A 21,983-nucleotide genomic window follows, 5' to 3' on the forward strand; every position below is an offset into this window, starting at 1 on the left:
TGAATAAATGTCCCATTCCATCTTTAGTCATGAGTCTTCCCTTTATCCTTTAGGTTAACATCAACACATAGACTCTTGGTACCAGTCCCTTGATTGTTACTGGAAGGGGGAAAATAAGATAGTTCAGTGCAGTTCTGAGTGTGGACCCTGGAAGCAAACCACCTGGCTTCAAGCCTGGCTTCACGACAGCACTGCCCAACAGAACTTTCTGCTATGATAGGAATCTTCTGTTCTACACTGTCCAATAGAGTAGACACAAGCCACGTGGACCTACTGAGCACTTCGAGTGTGGCTAGTGTGACTGAGGAACTGAATTTTTTATTTAGTTTAATTTAAATTTAACTAGCTGCATGTAACTAGAGGTTACTGTATTGGACAGCACAGTTCTAGTTGTATAATCCTAGACATGATTTATTAATCTCTCTGTGCCTCCATTTCCTCATTAGTGAAATGGTAATAATAATAACAATGACAGCAGTAGCAGCACCCACAGGATTTTGTGAGAATTAAATCAGGCAAAATGCAGTACCCTAAAACAGTACCTGGTACATAGTGAGCTCTCAGTAAGTGGTACTATTGCAGGCAAAAGGAGCTGGCTTTGCAGTAACACTGAATCCTTACTGAGACATAACAGCAATATTAATCTAACATATAAATAAGCAAAGGGAAACTTAGGCATTTCCAGAAAGTAAGATTATATCAAATATGTGATAAGTCAGAAAATAGGGTAAATGTAAGGGAAATCGAGAATCGCATGCAAACAAGTTGACAATTTTAATTGACTGTAAATGTTACTCTTTAACAAAAGAGCAGTTACCATAGCAGCCAGACATCACAAAGTCATTTCAAAATCAAAGACAATGAGCATCTTCTTAAATAATCCTTGTGAACAATGTAACTGAGCAATATCATGAAAGGGCTCCCTTGTATGTCTGGGGTTTATCGTTGAGAACAGTTCATTTCCCAACAATTTTCTCCAGTTTCCCATCTCTACTTTACACCCAAGATTCTACACATCTTTCTTATTTCTGAGGGTTTATTTAGATGTCTTCTAAGAACTCATAACAATGAAAAGGTAAAAAAAATTATTTTATAGAAAAACAGGATTATGAAGGATAGCTTATGACACCACTTTATTATTGCCCTAGGAAGCAGCAAACTGATGTTATTGTATTTTGAAGGAGGCTTGAATTAATTTTTCAGTATTGTGTATTTTTGTGAGCCTCCAAATAAAATGTTCTTTCCCTACCTCTACAGGTTTTATTTTTTTTATATACTCATGCTTTTCTTCCTTCCCAGAGAATTTGAATGTCAAGCCAAATTTGAAAAGAAGAGCAGGAGGATGGGGCAGCGGAGGATTAAGAAAGATTATTTTGCTCCCTGATTAGACTTTACCAGATCAGCTCTCCTCTTGCTACCATTATATAAATGTCCTTAACTGAAGCAGGGATGGCAGAGACCACAGAAGATTACTCCTGCCTCTGTCACATGACAGACCCATCTGTCTAGCTCCTTGAACTGTATTGCTCTCTTCTGTCTTCCTCCTTTGTCTTCTAGATCATCCCATCTTGCTCTACTCTCAGATTTTATGGTCATTACCTTGAAGGCTGAGAACTAAAAGAATTTCTTTTGGAAAACAGTCTGTTTAAAAACAAGGTTTATACTCACATATGTTAATGTTTACTTGGCTCTGTAACATTTTCATTCTTTGTGTTAAAGGTCAAAAATCACAAAGCATAGGGCCCACATATCTGATTTTAATAAAACATCTATTTGTTCAGTGCCAAATTTCTCTGGTCAAGGTGAGCCATTTAGAATGTGTCATTCCATATTCCTACACACAAGATAGTAAAGCATAATCAAGTTCGGTTCATAGTTCATTGTTTTGAAACGTGAAATAAAAATAGGACCTGTTTTCTTAAGGAGAGCTTAAATCATACAGAAGTGGTAGGATCTCTAGTTGCACTGACTCTGTGGGGAAATCCCTATGTTGACCCTTTCTCTAAAAAGAGCTGTGAAATTGTCTTTCGATCAATTCCTAGGATAGAGCTTTGTATTGTGGCATACGTTTAATGCACTGGAAGGTAAAGCAAACTTAAAACAACAAGCATCCTAGGCACTAAATGCAGTGGTGAATAAAACAGCCATGATCCCTGTCCTCGGGAGGCTCCCAGTAAGAAGGGCGCAAGGAGCTAAATTGCTAACTGCTACACTTCCTGTCCGAGCCCTCATGATGTCATTCTACAGATCCCAATCTTCAAACCCAAAAAGAGGGCTAAAAGGGCATCCACTTGAGGGAAGTTCCACATCTTTCTTTGTTCTCCTCTCACTATCATAAAATCCTCACAAAGGCCTAGAATGGAAAGGGCTAAGCTTACCCAACAAAAAATGGAGTAGCAATGAATTGACAGCTTCAAAATGTACAAGATTCCTTTTCTAGATTAAAAGAGAAATAAAATTTCGAGGTCATGTGGGAGTTTTATAGAACAGCAATCTACTGTGCTCTTTACACTTCTTTTTGTTTCTTCTGGGACTGCCTTTCTAGAGTGATGATGATGACACAGCCATCATAATGGTGATACTAATATCTAACATTTATGAGTGCCTTAGGTACTTTTTGTGTGTGTGTGTGGTACGTGGGCCTCTCATTGTTGTGGCCTCTCCCGTTGCGGAGCACAGGCTCTGGACGTGCAGGCCCAGAGGCCATGGCTCACGAGCCCAGCAGCTCTGCGGCATGTGGGATCTTCCCGGACCGGGGCACGAACCCATGTCCCCTGCATCGGCAGGCGGACTCTCAACCACTGCGCCACCAGGGAAGCCCAGAAAGGTACTATTTTTAACCTCATTTTACAGATGAGGAAACTGAGGCATAGATAGGCTAAAGAATTTGTCCAAGGTCATACAATGACCTTGTAAATGAAGCAGCCACCACACAAACCCAGGTATTCTGGTTTCAGAGCTTATGCACTCATCTAGTATGACAGAGCTGCCTCCATGTTTTTCTTCTTAGTAATGCAATATTCTTTCCAATCCTGAGAAGAAAACCAATCACAAAGAGATCCTTAATATTAGAAAGCATTTTAGTCTTCATATCATCTCTAGTATACATAACAGGCACACAATAAGGAAGGATAAATGAATAAATGAAAGAATAAAAGAAAAACTAAAAACTCAATCACAGTATTTCTGTTATTTAATTTGGTACTTTTATATTAAAACTAAGAGAAAAAACAAACAAACCAAAAGAAAAAAAACACAAAGAGACTCTAAAATACCACACCTTAAGATTTTAATTCCAATAAAAAAAGTAAAATTCGGGTCAAAAAAAAAAACTAAGAGAAATCTACATTACATGCATATGTCATTGGAAGTGGAGACCTTCAGTTCTTTGCTCCTAATATATAGCTCATCTTAGAAAAATATGATGCTAATTTGCCACAGGAGATTCATGAGTCTCGAGCAGTGGGTTCAGAAATTAAAACTGGTTTGCATGCATCAATCTACACTTCTCCAATCATCTACCCCTTTTAGCAATGGCATAAATTGGCTGACTGGGCACTTTGAAGTTTAGTTCTACGTGGTCATAGAACTAAGCAATGTCAACTAAATATTATCCATAGGATTTACATTTTGGGCAACATGGCAGATCAAATGTCCCTCCGCACCCCCACAAAATATCCCAAATAGAATACCTGAAAATGCTGGATAAAATTTCAAAAATATTTTTAATGTGCATGGCTTAGCAATAGTAAAGGAAGAGAAATCCATACAGATAAGAAAAATTTCAGAGAAGAAACTGAACACCAAAGCTAACAATGACCTTGGTGGCATCAACTGACCCTTAGTGGGTGAGGGTTTTTTCTCATGTTTTTCATACTATGATACACATCAAAAATGAAATTATTATAATATCAATTGCTAGAATAAATGGGAGAGTATTTGGGAGCATATATGTAACTTTGCAAAAACATTCATTATATTTACTTTATATAAGAAAAATAAATTATAAAGTATTAAATATATTGAATATATATCCAATATTAAATATAGTGAATTTGTATAAACCTGCCATTAGAATATTTGTAAATATTTTTAAAGTAACTCGAACTTCCTTTCATGAATGTATATATTTTTTCATTTTATGTCATACTTGAGATGGTTGCATGCAATTCCTAATAAAAACTTTTAAAGACGATCTCTTCAAAAGTCTCATTATGGATAAGCCATTTTTTCTGTAAGTTTGTAGCAGCTAAAAATCAATGAGCTCGGTAACCAACTAAGAAGTTAGAAAAAGAACAAAAGAATACGCCCAAAGAAAACAGAAGAAATGAAATAAAAAATAAAACTTAATGCTATAGGGGTTCCCTGGTGACGCAGTGGTTGAGAGTCCGCCTGCTGATGCAGGGGACACAGGTTCATGCCCCGGTCCGGGAAGATCCCACATGCCGCGGAGCGGCTGGGCCCGTGAGCCATGGCCACTGGGCCTGTGCGTCCGGAGCCTGTGCTCCGCAACGGGAGAGGCCACAACAGTGAGAGGCCCGTGTATCGCAAAAAAAAACCAAAAACAAAACAATGCTATAGAACAGAGGAATGTAATGGAGAAGAACAACAAAGTTGGTTCTTTTAAAAAGACTAATTTAAAAAATTAAAAATAAATAAATAAAAAGACTAATAAATCTGACAAACTTTTGGCAAAATTTATCTAAAGAAAATAGGATGTCAATGAACAACTCCAACGATTTTAAGAGTATAGAATGAACAACTTTATGCCAGTAAATTTGACAGGGTAGATGAAATGGACAAATTCTTAGAAAAATATATCTTTAAAAACTGACTGAAGATGAAATGAAACACCTGAATGATTCTATAACAATTAAAGAAATGTAATCAGTAGTTTAAAATCTTCCTCAAGGAAACACCAGGCCCAGACGCTTTTACAAGGTAATTCTATTAAACATTCAAGGAACGGGTAATTCCAATGGTTCACAAATTCTTTCAAAGAAAAGAAAGAGACTTCTCAAATACTTTTATGAATTTTACATAACTCTGATACCCAAACTAGATAATGACAGTATGACAATGCAAAAAAACAAAAGCCTTACTCATGAAAATACTTTTAAAATAATAAATAAAATAATAGAGACTGCTGAGTCTCACAATGTATGTGAAAGTTGGCTTTGTTTTAAAAAATGCAATATTTCAAATCAGAAAATCCAGTATTGTAATTCATCTCATCAGTATATACTAGTTGGAAGTCATTTGATTACCTCAATAGCTACAGAAAATTCATTCAATAAATTTCAATATATATTCACAATCTAAAAACTCCTTATCAATGTAGGAATACAAGAGAACTTCCTTAACCTAATAAATAGTATTTGCAAAAAAAATCTACAGTATATGTCATGCTAAATAGTGAAATATTAAAAACATTTCCTTTAAAAACAGAAAAAGACAAAAATTAAACAACATGTTACTCGGGAATGTATACGTTAGTGATATAACTATAAGGAATGTAGGGTAATAACACAAAACTCAGAGAAGTGGCTACCTCTGGGTGGTTATAACCAGGAAAGTGGATAGCAGATACACAAATGCTCATTATTGTTTTTAAACTCTATACACAAACACACACAGGCACATACACACAATATAAAACATATTATTCATAACATGTTTGCAGATGAACTGAAACAATGATTCATTCTGCAAATATTAAACAAATCCAGAATGATGGCTAGTCTAAATAACATTGTAACTACAATAGAAATTTAAATCACCTTATCTTCCATTGTACAAGTTCATGCTTGCCTTCATATACGTCATATTTCTACACTAAACTTACGTCATAGTTTAACACATTTGGGAATAAATTCCAAATGAACTGCTCACATCCCAGTGAGACTTGGAGAGAAAAAATTATATATGAGACATTCTATTTCCTGAGTAAATCTATCACAATTAAAACTTCAGTGTAAAGGGACCACCTCCCGCATCTTTAGGTTGGTCTTTTAGAAACCTTTTGTAAAAAAATCAATTCTTTAACAGTACACAAAAGAAAGGAACAGCCTTCATCAAATGAACTCACATTGATTGCAGAATTCTTCCCCTTTGTTCCATGCACGTTAAATTCAGCCCCAAAATTCTAAGAGACCCCACAGCAATGCTTAGTGTGCTCTATTGAACCACAATATCCAGACAGTTCCAGATTTTCTGCTTGGTCTGTTCAGGCACAGACACTTTAGAGGGCACTGGAGGCAGAGTGGAACATTGGCGCTAACGAGGGGGAACTCTGAGGAGGATTAAAAAGAATGTTTTCTGAGCACGAGATGGAAAAAAAAGGCTTGATATTGAGCAGGGAAGTGTGCTTTTTGAAAGTTTTCCTCTAAAGAACTTTCTGTACTGGTTCCCAAAGAGACAAAATAGAAACCAGACTGAGTTCAGGTTCCATTTTTTTTTAAAGAAAAAAAGAAAAGAATGGAATTTGTGTGTTCTTTGAGTGGCTTCCAGTGGAGAAAGGTATGTGTGAATATAGCAGGCACTCATTCATTCTCTTTTTTGTTACTGTTGTGTTTAAGGAAATGGAGACTGGATTATGTAGGTAGGCACTAGTAACGAAATTAGGTGCCCAGTTTTTCATTCTGATCATGTGAAGCATTACTTGCTTATGGCTGGGGTCCATGTTCTAAGTTATTGTAAACATTATTTTTAAATTCTGCAAAGTCCCTAAAGTTTCCCAAGAAATGGTATTTCCAATTCTACATTTTTTTTTTTTTTTAAATTTCAAAACATGCTCAGGCTGCTGCAGATGTAACCAAGCAGAACCCTATGGAATCCTCCCAGGACAGACCCCTCCCCCATATCCTCTGCTGTAGCTCCTCTCTGAAGTACCTAGATAATATCTGATGCACATTTCCTGAGTTGTTTTACAGAGCTAAAACCACGGCCAAATGGAAGAAATTAACTACTTGATGATCATGAGCACATAGCCCCCAGCCCTACTGGCGCCTAAGGATTGATAAAGTTAACCTGTGACACCACCCTGTCCTCACCATCAGCCAATCAGAGAATTGTGCATGAGCTGATCACATGCACACCCCTCCCTCACCTTGCCTGTAAAAATACTTTACTGAAACCCATCAGGGAGTTCAGGTGTTTTGAGCAGTAGCTGTCCTGAACTCCTTGCTTGGCGCCCTACAGTTAGCACTGCACTTTCCTTCACCACAACCTGGTGTCAGCAGATTGGCTTTACTTCGAGTGGGTGAGTGGACCCAAGTTTGGTTCAGTAACACAGAGACGCAACCTGCAACCATAATGCATCGTTCATGACCACCAAGATCAAACAGCTATTTAGAATCCTGCAGTTCTGTATGCCTCAACTTCTTTTGAATTCTACAGTAACCTACTATTAGCAGGTCTCCAGTGACCTGCCAATTCTCCGGGGATGTCCAAGTTATTCCAAAGTGTCCATCTTCAAGCTGAGAAACCAGAGCCAAAATGTTCAGAGGGGAGAAAGACCATCTCAATGAGTCCTCTAAAAAGAGTAGGTCAGTGGAAAGTCACAACAGCTTCTTAACAAGTCAGATAAGTTATAGAGAGTAATTTCAAAGAATTTATATCAAGGCAAAGGACTGCAAAAAAGTCCAGGAGGAGCTGGCTTTTTCCTCATAGGTAAATGAGTGTTCCCGTCTACTGCTTGCATTTTGGATGAATGCCTATTCTTTTTCAGCCTTCATATTTTATCCTCCGCCCTCCAAGCTCTAAAATGCTATCTTACACATAGTGTCAGGGGGAAAATGACTCTGGACCTGACCCTATAAAAAGGAAAGTTCTGAGAAGATGACAGGGCTGGAGCTCCCTCTAGAGCCCATCTTGCAGTGCATGGAGGGGTCTTCAGGAAACTGAACCAGAGCTGGACAGATCCTGGCCCATTTCCCCATCCCAGCTCATCTTGCTAGAGAGCCCTTTCCAACAGACTGAGAGGTCTGCAAGAGCAGAGCTATTCACCATCCTCTGCAGGATGCAGTTGGGAGGCTGCCCAGCAGTGCTCACCAGCATCTCTTCACCAGCATCTCTAGAAGCAAATGGTCTGATCCAGAATGCTTATTTAATAAGTTCTCTTGTCAACCTCAGCTCTGGATATTCACCACCAAAGGGATCTTGATACTATGTAGAACAGAGAATGTTCATTTGTTCATTATTCAATCCAGCAGTTTGGGTCATAGTCATAGATGCAGTCATAACAAATGGATACTCTCATTTTACAATAAGCTGATGACTTTAAACCTGAAAGGAGACTTTTTTTTTTACATCTTTATTGGAGGATAATTGCTTTACAATGGTGTGTTAGTTTCTGCTTTATAACAAAGTGAATCAGTTATACATATACATATGTTCCCATATCTCTTCCCTCTTACATCTCCTTCCCTCCCATCCTCCCCTTCCCACCCCTCTAGGTGGTCACAAAGTACCGAGCTGATCTCCCTGTGCTATGCGGCTGCTTCCCACTAGCTATCTAGTTTATGTTTGGTAGTGTATATATGTCCATGCCACTCTCTCACTTTGTCTCAGCTTACCCTTCCCCCTCCCCATATCCTCAAGTCCATTCTCTAGTAGGTCTGTGTCTTTATTCCTAGGTTCTTCCTGAGTTTTTTTTAATTAAATTCCATAAATATGTGTTAGCATACGGTATTTGTCTTTCTCTTTCTGATTTACTTCACTCTGTATGACAGACTCTAGGTCCATCCACCTCATTACAAATAGCTCAATTTCGCTTCTCCTAATGGCTGAGTAATATTCCATTGTATACGTGTACCGCATCTTCTTTATCCATTCATCCGATGATGGACACTTAGGTTGCTTCCATGTCCTGGCTATTGTAAATAGAGCTGCAATGAACATTTTGGTACATGACTCTGAAAGGAGACTATTATTAAGAAACAATGTTGAGCTTTTTTAAAGCCTTCTTTAGAAAAGCTAAAGAAATACAAGGAATTAACATGCTAATGAAAAACAGAGCAACACAATCTTCATTTGAGTATAAATCTGAGAATCTTAAATCACTATTTTCTTTAGGAGGAAAAAGATTCACAGATTCACATATTGAGAAACCTAATTTTTAATATATTACAGTTACCTGTAAAATAACACAGAATAAAATGCTTCTTCTGATTTGTTCCTGTTACATGGTGTTATTAGAGATAGAGAATATTCAATTTTTCTTTTGTGAAGAGGGTAATACCTGATATTTCTCTGTCAGTGGGGGGGGAACTTAACAAGAATGCCTAAGTGCTTAGGTCTTGACACAATCAGAAGATTGTCTTGTCCACATTGCCTTTAAAACATGGCTTCCTGTTTCAGGTTAGTTCAGTTGAACTTATTAAATAGTTCAACATTATCTCCAAAATATATTCTTGTTACTTTTGAGTCACTGCTGTAGACAAATAAAATGGAAGAGCTAGACCCTGTCAACACAAAATTAAACTCTTACCTGAATATGGTATTTTCTTAGTAACTGTACAAAATTTATTCTAGGAATCACAATGGCATTTATATAACACTGCAGTTTCTAAAAGGCTTTCACAGCCATTATCTTTCTTGATCCTCAGAATGAGGTAGGTCTGGCATATACAGGTTGTGAAATGAAATTATCCTTCTTTAAGTTGTGTATTGTGAGTCCAATTGTTCTGTCTACTAAATTTTCTGAATACTAACCACTTCTCCAGCCCTGCTCTCTTTAGTAGTAGTAATAACAACAACAATGCCAATCATAGCTAACGTTTATTGAGTGCTTATGGTGTGCCAGGTCCAGTTTTAAGTGTTTTACATGCATTAATTCAATAATCCTAAGAACATAGGTGTTTTTATTTATTTATTTTTAATTCATTTATTTTGGGCTGTGTTGGACCTTCGTTGTTGCATGCTGGCTTTCTCTAGTCGCGGCGAGCGGGGGCTACTCTTCGTTGCAGTGCGTGGGCTTCTCATTGCAGCGGCTTCTCTTGTTGCGGAGGACAGGCTCTAGGCGTGCAGGCTTCAGTAGTTGTGGCATGTGGGCTCAGTAGTCGTGGCTCTTGGGCTCTAGAGTGCAGGCTCAGTAGTAGTGGGACACGGGCTTAGTTGCTCCACAGCATGTGGGATCTCCCTGGACCAGGGATTGAACCCGTGTCCCCTGCATTGGCAGGCGGATTCTTAACCACAGTGCACCACCAGGGAAGTCCCGGTGTTTTTATTTAAAGTCTCATTATACTGAGAAATCTAACTCTAGATATCTGTCTATAATTGTTCCCTACTTGCTTCCTCCTTTAATTTCACCCTGTCTTTGACGGTTTTCCTAATATTCACTTTATTGATAAAGGCACAGCAACACTTGGTTAGCAGATGATATGTTTTTAATGTCCATAACCTACAGCCTCTTTTTACGTATCCAAAATACAATTATGTTAACTTTAGAAAAATGACATCAAGAAAATGGAAAGTCAAGAGTAGTTAGACGACTTGGCCAAAATCATTCAGCCAATAAGCAGCCAAGTCACGATGTAAATCTACACCCAGTTCCCTAATGCCTCCAAAAGCTGCCCAAGTCTATTTTTACCCTTTCTGGAACTGTGTCTGTGACCTGGTGATCCTGTCTACCATCACCACCTTCACCATTGCCATCAATAAGCAAACCTATTAAGAATGTTTCTACATTTGACGCAGGGCAGAAATGGATGACACAGAGCCAGTAATGCGGACATTCCTACAGGAATTCACACTCTAAGAATAACACCAAGGAGATCTGAGATATAACCAAGGGGACAAGGTGGGTAAAGAACCACTCAGGCTCTAGCTTATGAAAATGAGAAGGATAGGACGAGGAGTACCTCATCACACCTAAGTATGCTTGAAGAGGGAAGCCTGATAAACATGTAGATATCTTCCCTGTAAATACCAGATCCTTCCTTTCATGTTGATACAAAATGTTGCAAATGCACATTTAAGTTAGGAGGAAAAAGAAAGTGATAGAAAAGGCACTGCACTGGGAATCAGATGTGTTAGTTTCAACTCTATCAAGGTGTAATTTTGGCAAGACAATTTCTCTCAGCCTCAGACGCAAAATATTCTGTCAGACCGGGGAGACTCTGATTTTGGTTCAAATCATTTACTGGCTCTGTGACCTTGAACAATTTTTTAAGCCTCAACTTCTTCATATGCAAATGTATATAATAATTCTAACCTTGTAGGTTTGTTGTGAAGGTTAAATATACAAACTAAATATACTAAGGTTTTTGCAAATGGTAGTTGCTTAATAGTATTTACCATTATTATTTCTTTATCAAGGAAACGAGGAGACTGCTAAATAATTTTTAATATCCCTCCAACTTCTAAAAGCCTGTGAGTCTATATTCACTTGGCACTGGGTTAATCATACTTATTTAAATGTTTGCTTAGACAGATTGTTGCTTTATGACCATGTCATTTTTTTTCACATAAATGGTCAATCAAATCACATCTAGAAAAAATAATTCTTATTTTCATTCAACCCACAATTTAATTGGGGTACATTAGCATTAAGTCATTAATGGAAGTGAGATAAGAAAAATGTCTCAAATTGTTTAGATTAAGTATAGGTAAAAACCTAATCTACCCTTTAATGCAAAATTACCTATGAATTGGTGCAAACTTTCACAGTTTTCCAAACAAGAGGTAATTATTTTTCTAAATTCATACTACATCATCTTTTCTCTGGAATAGTATCTTTCACACATTTTGAATACAGCCCATAGTAAGCAATACATTGCAATCTAGTCCACATACACATATGTAAATATTTTAGGAAATAAAGTTTTCACAAAACCCTTATTATCTGCATTGCATTCACATTTTGTATTCTTTTTTAATCCAAGCTTTAACGCTGATCATTATCTACTAAACTGATATCATGACCTATCAAAGGATCACCAACCATGGTTTGTAAAATGCTACAGTACAGCAATTCTTTCTCTATGAAGGTTTTTTAAAAATGCCAACTAGTCAGTACTACATCTTGTCCAGTCAACTGGTTAAAACATGGACATTCAGTTAAATAATATGTAGCATTACACAGACCACAATATTGCTGGTTATTAATCATCTGAAATTTAGATAAATTCAATTAATCTAGCTTATAACTATATATGTTCTTAAAATGCTCTGCAAATATATTTACCCTAAATGCTCACTGTAAAGGCATTATAGAAATCAATTTAGCTTCACAATCTGGAACTGGAATTTCAAAGAGAAACTGGAGGAATGCTATTTATCAAATTTTACAATGACCTTTTCTTTCTTAGGTTGACTTATTTAATCCTCTATGTTTGCATCTGCCATACAAGAACCTCTATCATCTCTCTCTGTATAGCTTGATTTTAGAATCTACTGCAACTTCCTACAGGGGGGTGGATCCATAATTTTTCTTTCTTGACAATTGGGATTTGCACACAGCTTTGCACTGTAATGCATATTCCAGCTCTCTGCTTATCCTGTGTCAATACATTTTTAAGCCATTGATGATATCAAATTCAACGGGCTTTTGATGTTATCAAATTTCACAGGCTTTTCAACCTTGAATTTCTTCATGTCTTCTCTATTCATACTTCATTTATTTTTGCTGTCACTCTTCTATGTCCCTGTCATTCTTCACATCTGGATCTATTTGCCTGTGTTTCAAATACTGAGCCTCCTGTCAATGATGATACACATTTCCCACTCTGATTTTTACAACCTCACTCTTGATCTTCATTGAAACCAAAAAAAGGCCATACAAAGCACCCCACCGCAGGAGTTTCCAGACACTTAAGTAAACGGGCCTATGATGCATTCTGTACTAAAGCCAAAGTTGAGTTCCCTTCAAGCTCCTGTTTGCCATCATTTTCTAGTGTGAAACTTTTCTGATTAGTTAAGTTCTGCATGTCTGCCTTTGAGCTAAGGCCTCTTTTCTGATCTACAACTATTTATTATTCATTTCGCTACCTTTCACTACTCTTCCACTAGCCCTTTCACTGATAAGTCATAATCTCAAAATTTCATGCAATTAGACTAACTTCACACAGCCTATCATTTAGGATCTTTTCTCCTATTAAGGACACACAGACAGTCCCTACACTACTGCAGACCTGGTTTCATTAGGAATGATATCAGAATCCAGGCACGAGAGACCCATTCTGGCAATTCCATGCCAGCAACTCCATTTCAAAAAAGTTTGCTTTCTTTTTTTCACCCTGCTCAATAGTAATTAGATATGGTTCATGTCTATATTGATCAAAAAATTATTTATCTTCCTCTTGCAAGCTACTCATTCTTCTGTTTTATTCTAGCAGAAGCAATGAGAAATGTGCTCAAGATTGCAGTTAGGACAATTTAACTATGGATGGCGCTGTGACCTTGTGCAGTACAGGCGTCATAGAATCGTAATTATAATTTGAGAGCTGCATGATATTAGTTATGTAAACATTTAGGATGCTGGGGGAGGAGGGTGTTGTTTCTTTCCTTCCTCAAAAGGCCCTAATGACTTTTCATAACAGCTTTATGTTTAAATCATCAAATAACTTACCTACTATTTGCTATGTGAACCAGCCTCTTAGCCTCTTAGCTTTCTGTCATTAATAATATCTTCTTGTTATTATTAAGAATAAAGGTCAGCACCTTGGTCTTTCCTCATATCAAATAAAAACTCCACTTGACTCATTATAAGGAAAAATCACATTAATTAAAGTTGGTGCTGACCCCCAAAGTTCAAATATATTATGGAAATTGCACTTTAAAACTCTCCCAGTTAATCATGCTATGAAGCCCCCAAATTAGAATTCTCCTGGAGTGTTCTTTGCTTCATGCCAGTGCGATCTGAAGTTCTCTCTTCTCCTCTCCCCATAGTTTATCTCCTCACACCACACGCAGAAGGGCATTGAGCCACATGCAGCAACTATAGCTGTATGCTCTGCTGGGTTTGGGGTTTTTTGTTTTTTGGGTATTTTTCATTTAAAATTTTACTCACTTTTAAGATTTCTAAGGTATGTACATAAAATGTAACATACTGGCCTGGCCACCTGGATTCTCTTTACTGCATGATATCATCACACCAAACAGAAGCACCAATCACTAAATAATCATTTTCATGTTAAGCACCTGATACCATATTCTGGTTATGTATGTATGTGTATATATATATTATCTATAAATGCATATAAGCGCCTTTTTAACATTTTTACAATGGAAAAAAGCCGTTAAATGTGAAGCCTGACACCAAGAAAAGAAACCACCTAATAATATACCTATGGGCTATACGGGGTCTGTTATTTTTCACAAATGTTCACTTAAAATCTCACTGTTATAAAAATCATTTGATATTCACATTAATATTTTTTCCAACATCTCTTCATTGTCATAGTCCTTGTCATACTACATAAAAGCAAAAAAAAAAAAAAACAGTTTCTAAATTCTCATTTCAAATCATTTTCTTGTAAGTTTGGCTTGGTAAATCGAAAATTCTTATAAGTGAAATGTGTTGTAAGAAAATGAAAACTGTCTTCCCTGGGAGTACACATTCTTCTCTGCAATCTGGGGGAGTATTTGAAATGCACTGGCAGAGGAAAAAACCCTCTTCAGGGCCATTCCATAACTCTGAACTTAGGATGGATTAGCAGCTCCAAGAGGCAAGACCTCACTTTCTCACATGCTCAGCACCATCCAGATAAAGAACTGGTGATGATGGTCCTGAACTTGAGTAAATCCAGACCTTGTCCTCTTTTCAGAGTTCCCCATCAGAGCTCTGCACATGCTGGGCCACCCATCTGAGCCAGCCTGCATGTCCAAGAAGAGCACATCTGCTCTGACGCCCAGAAAGAAGAAAGGAAAACCTGGAAGACATATCCTCTTCTCCTGTCCAGATTGCTCCTATAGGCGTGCAAGGAAACCCAACCTGAACAGGAGTCCCCTCTATTATGAAAGAAAGGCCTGACCTTTTGATCCTTACATAAAACCTCCATTTTGAATAACATGATTTTTTTTTTTTCATGAGAAACTAAAAGGTAAGGGAAATTTTGCTGAATCCTAAGATATAATTAATTATATCCTAGCATTGTAATAAAGATCATTACCTATGCATCAGAAAAACCCTCCATTTGGGAATAAGCTCATCATGAATTAGGCTGTCAAGTCACAACCACTGCCATCAAAGAATTTTGGAAGAATTCCTTAAGTGCAATTACTGCTGATGCCACAAACCAATGAGAAAGATGAGCATCGTGGCTTTCAAAGTATATGGTATTCACTTCTCAACATGGCATGTGGGACATTTTAAATCACTTCCTTCTCTTTTCATTCTTCATGCCATTAATCATTCATTTTTTTATTCATTAACTCAATAAAAATGAACACCTATTATGTGCCAGACATATACGTACTACTGTGTGCCAAGATACAGTAGTAATAATAACATAAGAACAGTAACCCTACCTAACACAACTATACTGCTTGCCTACTATGTGCCAGACACTGTTCTCCTGTATACCTTGGCTTATTTAATCCTTGCACCAATCTCCTGAGGTAAGTACAATTATATGCTCACTCTGCAAATGAGCGACTGAAGTACAGAGGAATTAATTCCCTAGGTCATACAGTCAATGAGTAGCAGAGCCAGGGTTCAAACCCACATCTTTTTACTCCAGTGTCCATGATCTTGACCTCTATGCTATATGAAAAACAGACATGGATTTAAAGAACTTTCAGTATACTGGAAAAGACAGACATTAAACAAACAAACACATGTGTAATCTCAAATGCTGATAAGATATATAAGAAAAGAGCAAGGTGCCCTGAGAGAATGGTACAACATTGCCAAGGCTCTTCCTGCAGGCTAAGAAATGCAGTAATTACCTCAGGTGACTCTCATCTCAACTAAATGACAAAGGTATAAAATTTAAGAAAACAAGCTGATTAAAAAGAGCTGGGGAAAACTAAGGCTGGGAGGCTGGGGAAGGTAACTAAGCAATTCAGCCCTTAACGCTTGCCACAGAGCCTCGCCATCTTGGTGGCCCTTCCTGTTGGTACACTCAGAATGACCAGAGATAGGGATCTGGTGAATGCAACCCCCTCCTCCTAGCTTATCCCTACCAAATATGGAAATCTAACTGGATCCGGTGCCCCTTATTCACAGATGAAACCAAGTACCTCCTCATCTGCAGTTTTCCACCAAAAAGTCTGTGGTGGATGTCTAAAACCCTTAAATTCTGCCTTAATGCTTTAGCTTATTAAAAAAATAAAAGATTTCATTGGCCTATAATGGGTAAAACTTGAGTCTCTGAAAAAAATTTAAGACATGGTTGATAGTAAAACAAACAAAACCCCACCTTTATGAAACTTGGCTATTAATAGACTTGGAAACAGACTGAAATACTGATTTGAAAACAAATACATGAAAGCAGAGAGTCAAGCTCCCAGAAAGACAAAAGCCCCTTGCCATCCTGATTTAAAAAAAAAAAAAACGATCTGTACTTTATTGCCCTGCTTGACAAGTACAGATCTACCTCTTTCTTATTAGTAGAGAAATCATACAGAAAGAAGAAACATCTCTCTTCTCAAGAAGTTGTCTCTCTGTGAATTGGGGAAATTTTGCATCTCTAATTGTTATTATTTATTTTATACATTATTTTTCTGTCTTCAGTCTTTATGTTTGGCATAGTCCCTAAGTATAGGATTACATCTGGAAGAAGTGTGACATATTAGCTCCTGATTCTGTAGTTTCACTCCACTGAGGTTAATGATGATTCAGAGGGGAGAGCGCGGAGAGGGCAGGTGTTCATAATAGCACCATTAATTATGTGCGCTTTGCACATCTAGGTAGAAAGCAACATCATTTTCAGGTCCAATAAATAAAGTACTTTTTCTAGTTCATTGTTCAGAATCATAAAAAGAATAATTCTTGATGTTGTATTGCCACAAGAAAGTCTCCTGCTTCATCATCTTAGTGTATCATTTCATATGGCATATTCCACCTGGCTCTGATATACGAGGTTTAGTAAAATGCTTAGATAACTAAATACACAACTTAATCATTTGACTTCTAATGAAGGTTAAACAGTCTCAAGCAAACGGCACATTAAGTCTCATCTTAATAGTTAGAAAATTACACTTGAGAGGCCTAGGTACACTTAAATTATGAGAAGCCTTCTTAACATTAAAAAGAAATAGCCTAAAGGTTAGAAACTAAACTTTGACAGTAACTTACAATACATTATGTTAAATTTACTGTTAGTGTCATGAGACTTTAAACACCTTAAAAGCACGTTAAACAAGACTTTCTTCAGATATACCTTCTTTATCCCATCCTTTAAAAACATCTGTGAATAAAACTGACTTTAACTCTTAATATAATTGACTTTGATTCATAATCAATTCTTTTTTAATTAATATACTTCAGTAATAAATAAGATTATGTCCTTCTGTGGTTTACCTATAAATAAAATACCAAATAAATTGAAAATAAAGATTTTTAAAGTACGCCAGAGACTTAGGGATCTGGACTTCTCCGAAAATGAAGTAAATGTCCTTATATCTTCATCAGTACAAAGGCTATCATTACATTTTACATTGGTATATGGGAAACAGGACAGTATACTGATGTCAAATTTCTGAAAACATGACATCATATTTCACTACTGCAGAATAAATGATTTTTGTGTGCTCTATTCCAGGAAGAGGAAAGAAAAAAACATTGTAATAGTTGCAGTTTGTATTAACTTCAAAATGCTAATTTTTTACCAAAGATAGTTTTCTTTCCTTTTTAAAACAACAACAACTTTGGTTTAGAGCACAAAATCTCACAAAAATAAAATATCTTATAACATGTTGAGAAATCACCTGCAAATTACTTTCAGGCCTTTGAAAAAGAATCTAATTTGAATCACCAGTCTAAATAGGTCATTTAACTTAGAAAAATTAAAATTAGCTGTGCAGGGTCAATTCTTTTTTTCTAAAGCATCTGCATCCTCAACGTCCTGCTATCTTCAAAGTCAAACCAGATCTAAGTGCCAAGAACAACAATAATATATGAATTTATTCCAAATCTCAAAGTTAGTCTGCTCTTGAAATGGCCATAAAAGACAACATTATATATAAAAATGGGGGAGGGTGCTTCAAGAAGCTGGGGGTGGAAGGACAGAAGGAAAAGCAGAAAACTCATATTTCAGAAGAATAATGGTATATTTTCTGGGGGGTGTGTTCTCTACTGGTGTACATTTCTTGCCTCTCATGTGCACATGTTCACGGTATATGGCAAATCAAAACCAGCTGAGGCATACTTAATACAAAGCAAATACTTCCAAACAAGTTCATTCTCCCACAAGCTTCTCCTACAGTAAACTAGCAGTATAAGATCATGAACTTAATGCTCTTGTCCGGCCCCCTTCAGGACTTAATCGTCCTGCAACATTCTGGTAAACTCAGGGATCAAAGCCCTACTCCCCAGAAAACCTTCCCAAGCATAGGAAAAACTACAAAATCTTGAAGGTAACACCTTTAAGAAAGAGAACTACAAAATAAAACAAAATACACATGAGAATGTGGCTGCCTGAGACATCCTATATCCCTTCACAACCAGACCATCCATAAAATCAAAACAAAAACAGGAGGGTGTCAAGTGTTGGAGGATGGAGCCTGCCTTTAGAAGGCAGGGCACCCAAGGTGACTAGCAGAAAGGGAATCGGGATCACGGGAGGTAGGGAAAGGAGTCAGTTTTGTTTCAGGATTCTCCAAAGCCACCAGGAAATGCACCCCCATCCTTTCTGGGTTAAAAGTAACTTTGATGCTCAGAAAAAGTACTCTCATATTCTCCAGCTAGCAACCATCTATCATCCACAGGCAAAGAGTGATCAGAAACACCAATGAAACAAGCTTTCCTCTCTGCCCATCTTCCTAAAGCCACTTCCCCAAAACTGAGATCTTGAGAAATCTTGATTCCCTCAAGATTTCTCTGTTTAAAGATGAAATGGAAGGACCTTTGCTCTGACAAGGAAGCAAACTGAAGACGTGACATTGGGGAATTGCGAAGGAACATTCTTAGCTACATTTTTTCTTAAAAGGGTAAAACCCAAAACGGAATTCGAATTTCTTCACCTCCAGATGGACGATAAAAATTTTATAACTTCCCGGGACAAGCAACTTCACTCCAGCTCTCAACCACCCTCAAGAAGCGGTGACTGAAACCGTCCCAGAGAGCCACAGAGCAGGCTGACCCTCCCTGCACTACAATCACTCCAAATCCGCTTTTCGCCTCGCTGCCAGCTCCCGTTTAGTCCCTCAGCTCGCGCCCTGAGCCCCCGCTTCTTCTCCCCATCTCTAGTTCGTAGGGGACTCGGCCCAGCAACCGCCCTGCCTCCACCGCGTCCCTCTGGGTGGCGTGCCCCACACTTTGGAGGTTCTCGAAAGCCCCGGGACGAGGCGCTGGTGTCGAGGCTGGGGAACCCCGGGGATTCCGGCCTCCAAGGGCTCCCGCCAGAGCGGATTCAAGTTGCTCGGCCCCCAGCGGAGCGCACGGCCTCCCAGTCCCTCCCACTCCCGTCCCTCCCCGGCTCGAGCGCCCCGGGTCCCCCCGCCTCCGCGGAGGTGAGCGCGCACTCACCGGAGGTGAGCTGCATCCAGGCACAGATCTTGTACACCGTAGCCGTGTTGCAGAAGAAGAAGAGGGTAAAGCAAATGATGCAGGCGATGATGAGCATCATGGAGAGGCCGATAAAGAAGGAGGCGGCTTTGAAGGCTCCCGAGGGCAGCGTGGAGAAGTCCGTGAAGCTGCCCCTGCAGGTCAGCTCCCGAGAGAAGCCGTTGCCGATGCAGTAGTGGAAGAGCCCGAAATAGCCGGCCTGCGGGGTGTCCACGCCGTCGCCGATCCAGTAGGGCTGGATGAAGCACACCACGTTGACGATGGCAAAGCAGATGGTGAAGATGGCCCACAGCACGCCGATGGCCCGCGAGTTCCGCACATAGTTGGTGTGGTACAGCTTGGCAGCCTCCTGAGCCGGGAGCATCGCGGCGGCGGCGGCGGCGGCGGCGGCGGCGGCTCCGGGCATTCTCCCCCTCCTCCTCCTCCTCCTCCTCCTCCTCCTCCTCCTCCTCCTCCTCCTCCTCCTCCTCGTCCTCCGCCTCCCCCCGCCTCTCCGCGCTCAGGAGACACACTCACCGAGCCGCGCGCGCTTCAACTCCCCTGCCTCCGCCTCAGCCCAGCAGCGCCAGTTCCAGAGTCTGCATCCTCGCTCCCGGAAGGAGGGCGGGGGAGCGCCGAGCACCCCTCCGGCTCGCCTGGCACAGCCTCCCGGCCCCCCTCCCTCCCTCCTGGTCCGGGCTGCAGCCCTCCTCACCGCCCTCCGCCCCTCTTCCCGCCGCCGCCGCCGCTGCAGCTGCTGCAGCTGAAGGCGGCAAATCCCGCGCTGGGCTGCGTGGCGCGCGAGCTCGGGCGCCTCCCCTCGGTTCCCGCCTTCCGCCTCCCTTCACGCCGCGAGCCCAGCGGCGCGTAGGACCTCAGCGACCCTGGGACGACCCTCAAGTGGCGGGCGTGGGCCGGGGACGCAAGCCTAGAGTTGGGGAGGGGGGACCTCAGGAGGGGGCGGGAGCACCCACAGGGATCCTAGAGGCGATCCCAGGATCCCGTTTGGTGTTAGTGGCCAGGCGCCGGAGGCTCGTTCTGAGAGCGTTTCAAGCACCGCACGGCGATGTGCTTCGACCTCTGCATCTTTGCAGACGCGCGAGGGGCAGCGCGGCAGGTGAAGGCGAGAGACGCCAAGGGAATAGAGGCGTGGTGCCCCAAGAGGTTCCCAGTGGCAACCACAGAACACCGCCCCCGGCTAACTCCTCGGTGGCCTTGGGTCGACGAGGTGGAGACAGAAGTTGGCCAGGAAACTGGCAGACAATAACGTAAAAGGCACACCTCAAGGGTGGTCTCATACCAGCTCAGCAGAGCTTATTTCCTCTTCGCGTCCCACCGCCCCGCCCCCCATGCAGCCTCATGAACTGTAGCCTATTGATGCCCTGCCATAGATGGGGCCTGTGGGGCATAGAAGTGGCTGTGTCACCAAAATGTATAGTTTTTCTGAAAACATCTGGTATTTTGGCCAGTGTTCTAATTCTTATACAAATATTCATTGGCAGCACTGGGCTGGGTGCTAAGGATACTACGACGACAGCAGATAGTTGTTTTTGTTCCTTGTCCAACTAACCAGAAAGTTCTTTTCAGAGTAATTTCCTCTAAATTATCCATATATAACCCCTTACATTTTCATGTGGCATTGCTGTTATACACGCCTGCACTTTGTGCTGTTTCCTTAGCTTAATGTTTTCACTTTGCAGTCTTTCTGTTGCTCTTTTAACAGTCCCTGCCTTTCAAACTCCCTTTCTTTGTTTCTATTTGTTACTTTTTTGGTTCCTTCTGGCTCTGATATAAAACGTGTAACCCCTACTCAAAGCAGTGAAACCGGAATGTTCAATGGCAGCATCAGATTTTGGTAACAAGCCATTTTGAACCATATGACTGCTGAATTCTCTGAGCAGAAGGGAGCGAGTTCAGTTAGAATTTGACCCTTAAATCTACACTTAATCACACACCTTATTATAACGCAGAAACATACGTAAGCTCCTTGACATTGTCTTGCCATTATGCCCAATCTGCCCAGCTTCTTAATAGGACAGTGAGACACGTGAGATACCAGGTAGAACATGAAGTTAGCAGGAAGAGGTAAGAACACTCAGAATGGTTCGGTTTGGAGGGGTGGCTACTGGGGACCAAGGAAGGAAAGCTCCAAAAGGCATTCGGCTACATAAGTGGCTATTATATGGAAGAGGGGTCACACCCTAAGTGGTGAAGACCAACCATGCCCCTCATCTAATAACCTGAAGATTTACGATTGTATGGGGAGAGGGGGGAGATAGTGGAAATAGGGATGTGGGACACAGAAGCTAAGGAAGGGATTGAAACTGGGAAA

General features: G+C 39.9%; 1 protein-coding gene across 2 annotated transcripts in view; it reads right to left on the reverse strand.

The window, feature by feature from the left end:
* The window catches only part of LHFPL3 (LHFPL tetraspan subfamily member 3), a 537,058-nt gene extending 516,980 nt beyond the window's left edge, over positions 1-20,078 (reverse strand). For both annotated transcript variants that reach the window (XM_073810187.1, XM_073810188.1), the window contains exon 1: positions 19,634-20,078. In XM_073810187.1, coding sequence (XP_073666288.1) covers positions 19,634-20,078 — 445 coding nt within the window. The remainder of the gene's footprint in view (positions 1-19,633) is intronic.
* Positions 20,079-21,983: the final 1,905 nt, after the last annotated feature.

This window comes from Tursiops truncatus, chromosome 9, assembly GCF_011762595.2.
Source record: "Tursiops truncatus isolate mTurTru1 chromosome 9, mTurTru1.mat.Y, whole genome shotgun sequence".
Lineage (NCBI taxonomy): Eukaryota > Metazoa > Chordata > Mammalia > Artiodactyla > Delphinidae > Tursiops > Tursiops truncatus.